Here is a 9886-nt window from a genome sequence, read left to right as displayed (position 1 = left end):
AGCGACACATATGTACTTATATATGTATATCTTTATTAATATTTTTCCTGATTTAGATATTAATTGTTGTTTTTTAAATGTATATTACGTAATTTAAGAACACATTGTTATGATATTATTGAAAGATCTAAACGATTGATTTATTTAATTAGAAACTATTTTATAAATAATACTATTACTAATGAGTTCGTTAATATGATTACATTTACAGTACATTCTTCTTTGAGTTTGTAAATTTTGATTATTCATTTTATTTTATTTTCTTTCGTTGTTCTAGAAGAGGGATTTGATAAAAAAAAGACGTTGAAAATGGATCTTTTTTTCTGTTCAATACAATAAACAATATTATCATACCACTAGATAAATTACAAGCACAAAAAAATATAAAATAACCTACATTTCTAAAACATCCGTTTATTTTAAATAATTTTTAAATAATTCCACGGTGGTGTAAAAACTATATAATATACGACGACAATAAGCTCGGATTATCAAAAAGATTAAATAGAATATTATACGGCATTATGGTAATACCAACGGTAGTAATAACCTAAGCGCTCGTTGCATGACGAGTGATACCGGATGCTTTCCAAATAAATAATGTTCACGAACAACTTCGATGGAAGAATTCGTTCGTCGTCTATAATAAATTAATATTATAGAGTACTAATTTATTAAAGTACCAGGGGTATTTACATACAACGCAGGGGCGCTGTTCAACTCCATACAAATTGCAGTTTACTTTTACGCGATCGTTAAGTTAAAAAACTAAGCACTAAGCATGGTAACCTACCCGATTCCTAACAAAGACTTCCTAAGAAATAACATTAAAGTTGCATCCAATTTTACAAAAAATACTGGTATTTGCTGGTAGGACCTCTTGTGAGTCCGCGCGGGTAGGTACCACCACCCTGCCCATTTCTGCCGTGAAGCAGTAATGCGTTTCGGTTTGAAGGGCGGGGCAGCCGTTGCAACTATACTGAGACCTTAGAACGTATATCTCAAGGTGGATGGCGCATTTACGTTGTAGATGTCTATGGGCTCCAGTAACCACTTACCACCAGGTGGGCTGTGAGCTCGTCCACCCATGTAAGCAATAAAAAAACTTGACTTGGACCAGAGTTTCTTCCCTAAAAAAAATCACTTATACTGTATTTATTGAATATCATACGTGTGTTTAATTCAGTTCAGACTATAAACTCTAAAAACCTCAAAAGAATGTAGTTTCTTTAAACAAAATACACAATCCCTATTCTAGAACACTAACCTTAAGAGAATTTTTACAAAAATAAATGATTCGAAATCATGCTTTGTAACGATTACAATACTTTCTTTTGCAATTATTACGTAAATTCTTTAGTTAAATATTTAGGGTAACACAGAGGTCTGTGTGTCATTGTTTCAAATTATTTAGATAAATTTATGAAGAAAAAAATTGTATGAAAATTCGTCAGAAATTGAAACTATAAAAGGGAAAAATACTTTGGACTAATTAGAAAAAAATCGAACCGAAAATCTATGCAGTGAATTCACTTAAAAGGTAAACTAGAATTTGTATCTATTATTTGTATTTACTTTTTCACATAATCTTAATAAGAACAGATAGTGCTAATTTTAAATAAACTAACCTTCAAATTAAAAATTATAGTTTCAATGACGGATTTTCATAGTACAAATTTGAATATTTCACCTTTTAATGTAATAAGAATGTATTTAATTTAAGACAACCTTTATTTTAATATTATAGATAAATAAATGTATAGAGTTAATTGAATGCACACTTTATCTAAGATGGTTATGGTTTTAAAAAAATTCAAATGTACAAAATGTACTTTTATGTTAAAGTTATGTTATCGAAAATAATTGAATTTGCTTTTAACATTTAAGTTGAGACGACAAAAAAAACCTCGTTCATTGAATATGATGATATAATTTGGTATCACGTTTTTTATGAAGAAAAAAGTATAGTTTACGTTTGAGCGCTCACACAGCTCTTTTTCACTATCGCAGGACTGCGTGTACAACCCGTGCAAGTTCATATTTTTATGCTTAACTAGCGACCCGCCCTCGCTTCGGTTCGGAAACTGTAATTTATTATTGATTTTTCCACTATTTAATGGATGTTATTATACATATAAACCTTCCTTTTCAATCGCTCTATCTATTAAAAAAAACCGCATCAAAATCCGTTGCGTAGTTTTAAAGATTTAAGCATACATAATAATATGGATATAGGGACAGAGAAAGTGACTTTGTTTTATACTATGTAGTGATAATTAATTGCAGTAGGCAGCGGCTTGGGTCTTCCCCCATTGCGTTGCTGAAGCCCATGGGCGACGGTAACCACTCACCATCAGGTGGGCCGTATGCTCGTCTACCAACAAGAGCAATAAAAAAAATAAAAAAACACAATTTTTTTTTTTTGTTATTCTCTGAATTTATTACAAGACACTATTCCATAGGTACAGTGCTATTTAGAAAAATGATACCACTGACTAAGTCAAAATTAACCCTTATTAAATAGTTGGTTTAATTGCATAATCACATTACGCCGATTGGCTTGATTACGACTAAAAGCTTTTGTTTTGTTACAAACAGAGCGATGTCTACAAAAATGAAGTTTTGTAGTTTGACGTATGACGTCACTTGTGGCTAAATTTATTTATAATATTCGTAGATTCCGAAGGATTTCAACGCATTATTTGCTTATATATTTATATGTATGTGTAAGTTTTATTGGAAATTATGATTCAAGAATTTAAGTTTAGGTATTTTAGATTACTATAGGCCCTCAGATTCTTGCATATCGATTAAATCACAAGAACTTGGAATTTAATTGATTAAAAATAAAATTCAATTTACAATTTTATTTATTTTGTTTGTTAATTCACAGAAATTACAGTTCGTTCAATATTCATTTAGTGAAAAATCTGAGTGAGCATGAATCTTGAGTTTGTATTTCGATTTTTCGTTATACTATAACGTGATACCAAAATTACAAATTAGGTACAAAAGTAATGAAACGATACATATCAATAAAGCTCAATTTTGTACTTAAATGTTACTTAGGAATTTAGATGCAAGGCAAAATTGATCTTCGTGTAGCTTAATTAGACGCGTTGAACGAACTTAGTATCGACTTGACCGGTCAAAAATAAAAAAAAACAGTGTACTTAGTGCGAGTTTTTTAACGTTCAGAATAGCGTAAAAGTTAACTCAACTTTGTATGGAGTTTGAACGTTTGCCTACGTTTGCCGCTGTTCCGACTGCATACAAATTTGAGTTAACTTTTTTCACTAGTCGAAAAAGTATTGAAGACACGTCTACGGGTCAATGAACTCACATTCAAACTTTAAAATTAATTTTTTTAAATTTAAATGTCAAAGGACAGAAGACACACAGCTCTTTTGTGTGTTCTGTGGTCCAACTAGTGTCAAGAGATAACGGACGTTGCTTAACCACGATATCATTCAACATCAAACTAGAATGTTCTAATCTTGGTGATAAAGGGTTCTGTGGTTACCTGGTACCTACTAAGTTCGATCAATGAATCTTGTAATTAGAATCATGGACGTGACATACCTAGTTAATATGTAGTACAATTGAAAAAAAAGCGCTTAAATGTTCCTAGCAAACGTGGAAATCAAAGAAATAAGTTTGACATTTTTTACAATAAACAGCAACTAAAAATTGTTTTTAATACAAAAAACAAGAAATTTCGTAGGTACTTGCTATTTCTACGGATGTCAAACTTAAACGAGGTAAATGCTAGTTTCCTTGTTACGTCCATGTTTAGATTTTAGAAAATAAGAAATAGTTGTTAGTAAATAAATTTACAAAAAAAGTCTAATAGAAGGAATGTTTCTAAATTCGATGTTGAGCTGTGTTAGATTACTGATGATATACTATTGTAATTATACATTTTTATTGTTTATTTTAAGCACACGCCTCCTGCCTTCCAAATACTGTGTAAATATTTATAGAAATACTAAATAGATATATAATATTATAGAGAAGAAAGTTATTTACATTATTGCACTAAATCTTTTATAACACCAAATGTTTTATACAATCCAATATTTTGTTATAAACATGTCACTAATTGATTTAAAAATTATCTTAGTTCAATTTTCAAGTTTGTCGTTGTTGAAAATAGCTATTTATTTATTTCAATAGATGGCGCTATCAACCACTCTGGTTTTGTAATTTTTCTTCTATACTAATTTTTACTTTATAAATGCAATGTTAAATTTATTATAAGTTATATTTAAATAGTTAATTTACTAGTTTTTAAACGACTATGTAGTCTCAAGGTATAGGCAATATGTACTAAATTTAATATCGATTTGGAAATTGCACACTAAAAGAATATCGTGCTTATTTTTAGGATACTTTTACATGAAAAAGCTATCGAACTCTTCAAATTCATTAGAATTAATGTAATGTAATAAACATGCATTCCAAGGCAAATACTAAATAAAAATTGGAATCATTCCACAGTACAAAGTTGAAGAATACTCCATCTATTATCGGTTTTAAGAAACTCTATCTCAAACTAGTAAACAAACCATTTCATGCTTTCTTTGTTAGGCAATCGATAAACTTGACTTGTTTAGCTCCTTTCCAAATCGACATTGAATTAATAAAATTTGTGAATACACCGCACAGTAGTCGTATGCATTACAGAATTACAATTGATGTTATTTGTTTATACACAAACGCATCTAATTTAAAAATAATTTAATAATCTTCTATGAGGAAGAGATGTTAATTTTGTTGTAGCTAAAAAAAAATTCATACAATAAAGTGTTTTATTTTTACCCTCCATAGACTATAGGAGAAACAAAATTTTAAGTGAAATTTTAACAAACAACTGAAAAATTAAAAACAGATCAGTATTAAATTTTATAAGGCTTGTATGATGAGTCCACGCGGCTCATCTGGTCTGGTTCTCCAGTTTCAAGTATAGTTTATACATTACTAGCCACCCGCCCTCGTTTCGCTTCGGAAACTGTAATTTATTACTGATTTCTCCACTATTTAATTAATGTTATTATACATATTATAAACCTTCCTCTTCAATCACTCTAACTATTAAAGAAACCGCATCAAAATCCGTTAAGTAATTTTAAAGATTTAAGCATAGGGGTATAGGGACAGAGAAAGCGACTTTTTTATACTATGTAGTAATTGCGTAGTAAATACATAATCAGCAATTCTTATTAGATCATGTACCTATGCTATGGCATTGGCGCTAATAAACAAGCCGAAACCGCACATGGATTTCGATTTCACTTCAACGCGATTTAGCGCTGTGTACTCTTATATTATAATGGTAAAGAGCTTGGCATTTCAAAGCTTCTAAATACCATGTTTATCTATGAACCTATTACCAACCATTACCATTTAAGTCTACCGTCTCATTTGTAACCTACAATATCCTAAATCGTTTGACATAAACCACTAAAGTCCGAATCTCGCATAAGCTGATTATTTCTATTCAATACTTTTGTGAATATAAGGTTGGTAGCACTTCAAGGATAATTTTTTGTTGACATTTTAAATAGGGAAATCAACTCCTGATCCACAATGGGCAACTCTCCCTAGATACTAGGCCAAAGTTCTAGGTAGGTACTAATTACTTTGAATGTCTCCCTACGACGGAATTGAGATTCTTGTGACAATGAAAGTGAATTGTGGATACCTAATAAATTAAAGTTTACTATCACAGTTATAAAAAAATGAAGACCTGATAATGGGTATCATTTTTGCGTAAAAACTTCTAAAATTGACTTACATAAATAGGTAACTCTAACAGTTTGGTCTCATAATATCAAATCTTTGGTATTCAAATTGCGGTTCTTAGACTCTTAACTTCTTCGCACAGCCAAAAAAAGGAAATATAATAGCAAATAAAAGAAGATTTTTTCTTTTAAAAGTTTATTTTTAAATTATACACAAAGCTTACAAATAAAACTTATAGCACACCTACACAATATTTGGAATCAGTCTCTCGTGGCACCGCCATTTTGTAATAAACGAAGTTCTTCATAAACCTTTCTACTTTTCCTTCTCGTTGGCTTCTTCACTCTGATCCTTGATCTCCTTGCGAACGGGACCGGTCTGTGCGATGGGCACCTTTCTCTCTCCCTTGACGGCGTCAGGCACCTTCCTCGGCGCAGTGATGGTGAGTACCCCGTCTGATGACAGTCGCGATTCCACAGTCTCAGGCGCCGCGCCTTCAGGCAGCGCGTAACGTCGGACGAACTGCCTTGAAATATACCCGTGCTCGTCTTTCTTCTCTTCGTGCTTGCCTTCCACTACGATGTACCCGTCGGCAGTCTTCACAGAGATCTCTTCTGGCGCGAAGTGCTGCACATCTAAATTCACTTGGAACTTATCCTTGTCGACTTTGATGCTGGAACCAACATCTCTAGCCGCTGCAGCGAGATGGCGCCACGGTCTGTAGTATTCCCTGTTCAGCAAAGGCCCGGCAGCGACACTAAGAAGATCATCTGGTGTTAAGGCAAGGCCAAAATGCTGGTCCAACAGACGGCGAGGGCGTCTAGAGCCAAAATCATCGAAGAAATATGGTAGCAACGACATTCTTGCTTTTTATTGAAGATTACTCCCGAAAATCGCTTGGATATAACTTTGTATGTTTGTATTCTCACTTGTGGATCGAAATTCAACTGACGTTGACGGTTTGTTATTCGTATTTATATTGTTTCAGCGCCCTCTAGTATCGGGTAGAATATACCAGATCGTGCAGGGGCATCAACTGAAAATGGTTATGGGCCGCAACTAATTTTATTTACAAAAATTGAAAATTGTGTACCTAAAACATAAGACTTAAAGTCATAAATCATTTGATTTAAATGCATGATATCAAATTGAGTTTCCTTCAATAGTTAGTAGGCTGATAACCATTCGAAAAAAGAATAAATGCCAAAAATATTTTGGACTTTTACATTTAGATTTGGAAAATTTTCAAAATTAAGTAGTATATTATAGTAAGCATATAAAAGTTATTGAAAATTCTAACTTTAACTAGATTCAAATTTTAACTTTGAAACAAAATGTAAATAAAATGGAATGCGGGCCGTATGTTTTATACATGCGCATCGACTGGCAGCTTCGGAGTCAACGACCTTACGAGAATTATCTGGAATATTTTATCGTTCTGTCTCTTTCTTACAAATTTGTTGACAATGCTGTTGTTGTAGAGGTTTGTTTGTGCACAGCTGTGTACTATTGTATAGATATATACGTACGTCGCGTTGTGTCTGGTACTTTCTGGACCGACGATTTCGTGGGGTAGGTCACGATGAAGGTCGTTCTAAATTGGAATTATATTCGAATTGAATGTTTGTAATTTATTATCATACGTATTTTTGTTGTTGTTATCGATTTTCTTATTACTGTAGACGAGTCAGCATGTTTACGGATCGCATATTATTAAGTGATTATTGTAGCTCATAATCATGACGACGTAAATGTCTCCGCACACTTTGAGACATGGAGCCACAGTCTCAAGATATTTCTTATGTTATTAAATACGTTCATTGGATACTTATGTTATAATTTAATGTTGAAATAAAATTAGTTTTAGTTTAATAAATCACAAAACCATGATTTCTATTTATTGCAAATCAGAAAATATATTATATAGTATATAAATTGTACTTCTACACATTTTTCATATATTTACGTTTAAATAAATAATATAATAGTTTAAAAAAACTACGCTTTATATAAAATTCAACTAAAAAATAGAAAATAAATTTTAATAAATTTAAATTGAAAATAGTGTAAAAATAGATATATTTTATTGTAAAAAAAGCGTGGGGTGCGTGGTGTTATTAGTTATAAATATTTTTCTGACAGATATGAGTAGAAGAATTATTATTTCAATAATATCTTAAAAAGCAACCCACACTTTTTTTAACTACTATTTATTTTTAATTTTTTAATAAAATTTTCTATAAAAGCGTATTTTTAAAACTATTAAGTACTGTAACATCAATTTCTGCCTTATCGACTATAGATAAAAATTATATAAATTGGCAAAAATCTTATTTTGCAAATTGAATAATGGAATAATCTTATCAAATTAGTGTATTGTCATCGGTCCTCGATAAATCAACAAAATTTGAATGAAATCTGGCCGTTTAAAGTGGGTCAAAATCGCGTCTAAAGGAGTCAGAGTCAGTTACAAACATACATACAAGTGAAGCTAATATAAAGCGTGTAAAAATGAACATGCAATAAAAACATTATTTTCTCTAAAACGAATATTTATTTTTAAATCGCCACGTTCTTTTTAGTATGAATTTAGGCAATCCGTTCAATTCTACCATTAAAACTGAGTATTCGACCTCATGTCTCAACTGTACTTGCGCACATTACGAGTAGGTATATGTATTAAATTCTCCTCAATCGAGAACAATCCTCCCTAGGCTGTTGCTAGGTAACCAGACAGTATTGATTTTTTATGAACTAGGACGCATGCAAAGGTCGTCTGGCTCGTGGAGGAGAGGTCAGTTTCAATTAATTTTAATTCACCTACAGCGAACCACAGCGAACATAGGTATAATATGTATGACGTTTGACTCAATATTGAATTGACAGTTAATGTATTTAAAAAAAAAAAATTGGTTGCCGTTACAATAAATACTGTCTGGAGAAATTATTCGAAATAGTAATTTGAACATCGAACTTGAAATATAATCATAGCAGAAAAACCATAGACATCATGTTCTCAACGCCATTATCATAGATATACGGTTGAAGACTTAATCGCAATAAATGCCTAAATCTTGTCTAAATCACAGGTCATGAATACTTCCCGAATGAAATAGGCAGCTGGTTATACCCGTGCGCTCTAGCAATATACATTTTGGGGTACCCACGTTATTCTTAATGAGCATCATATCGAGCAAGATCGAGGGACTGCTGATTAATAGTCTTTGCAGCAGGCATTTGGAAAGAAAAGATTATAATGGTATATATAATAATAAATAATAATAATAATAAATAAATAAATGAATAGTTACTAACAATCACGCCGCGTTAACTGGTCCCGTGCTAAATTCGTAAAGAACTTGTGTTACAGGTACCAGATAACGGAAATAAATGTAAGATTTTTATTATACACATACATTTATTAAATATATATCCATAACCCTGGAAAGGACATTTTATATTTATCATACAAATATCTTCCCTTGGCGGGATTCGAACCAGCGACCTCCTTGTGTAGTGATCATGTCATGTGTGTAGACATCTAAAACGTAAATGCGCCACCCATCTTGAGATATAAGTTCTAAGGTCTCAAGTATAGTTACAACGGCTGCCCCATCCTTCAAACCGAAACGCATTACTGCTTCACGGTAGAAATAGGCAGGGCGGTGGTACCTACCCGCATGGACTCACAAGAGGTCCTACCACCAGTAATATAATTTAATATTATATAATGTATGTCTGATAGCTATGTGTGAGATTTTTAAGTTACTAACATAGATTATAAATAATTCTTATACTAACAAAATTTTATGTTTTTTTTTTCCCTAAACAATAAAGTGGAATAAAATATAAATAAATAAATAAAAGTATTTGCAACATCGTGGAAGTCGTTCTGGTTGCGTGTGAGCTACATTTAAACTCAGAAAATTTTGTACTACTTATTGTTGTTACTAGAACTATTTAGTAATAGAAAAATACGATAAAAAGCGTGCTATGTAGTGTCAGTCTAGTGTAGCAACGCTGTTCGCCCCCCTAGGCAGACGAGCATACAGTCCACCCGATGATAAGCAGTCACGTTGCTCATGGACATCTGCGATGCCAGGAGCACAGTCAACCCGTTGCCCACTGCTAATGGTAGGGC

At 32.1% G+C, this 9886-nt stretch overlaps 1 protein-coding gene across 1 annotated transcript; it reads right to left on the bottom strand.

Annotated features, from left to right (window-relative positions):
- Positions 1 to 5934: 5934 nt before the first annotated feature.
- Positions 5935 to 6690, bottom strand: Hsp20.4 (heat shock protein 20.4). The gene is given in 1 exon segment (NM_001043573.1): positions 5935 to 6690. A coding segment is annotated over 1 exon segment (546 nt). The 5' UTR covers positions 6607 to 6690; the 3' UTR covers positions 5935 to 6060.
- Positions 6691 to 9886: the final 3196 nt, after the last annotated feature.

This window comes from Bombyx mori, chromosome 27 (assembly GCF_030269925.1).
Source record: "Bombyx mori chromosome 27, ASM3026992v2".
Lineage (NCBI taxonomy): Eukaryota > Metazoa > Arthropoda > Insecta > Lepidoptera > Bombycidae > Bombyx > Bombyx mori.
The sequence above is the reverse complement of the archived record's forward strand: the minus strand, read 5'-3'. Positions and strand labels throughout refer to the sequence as shown.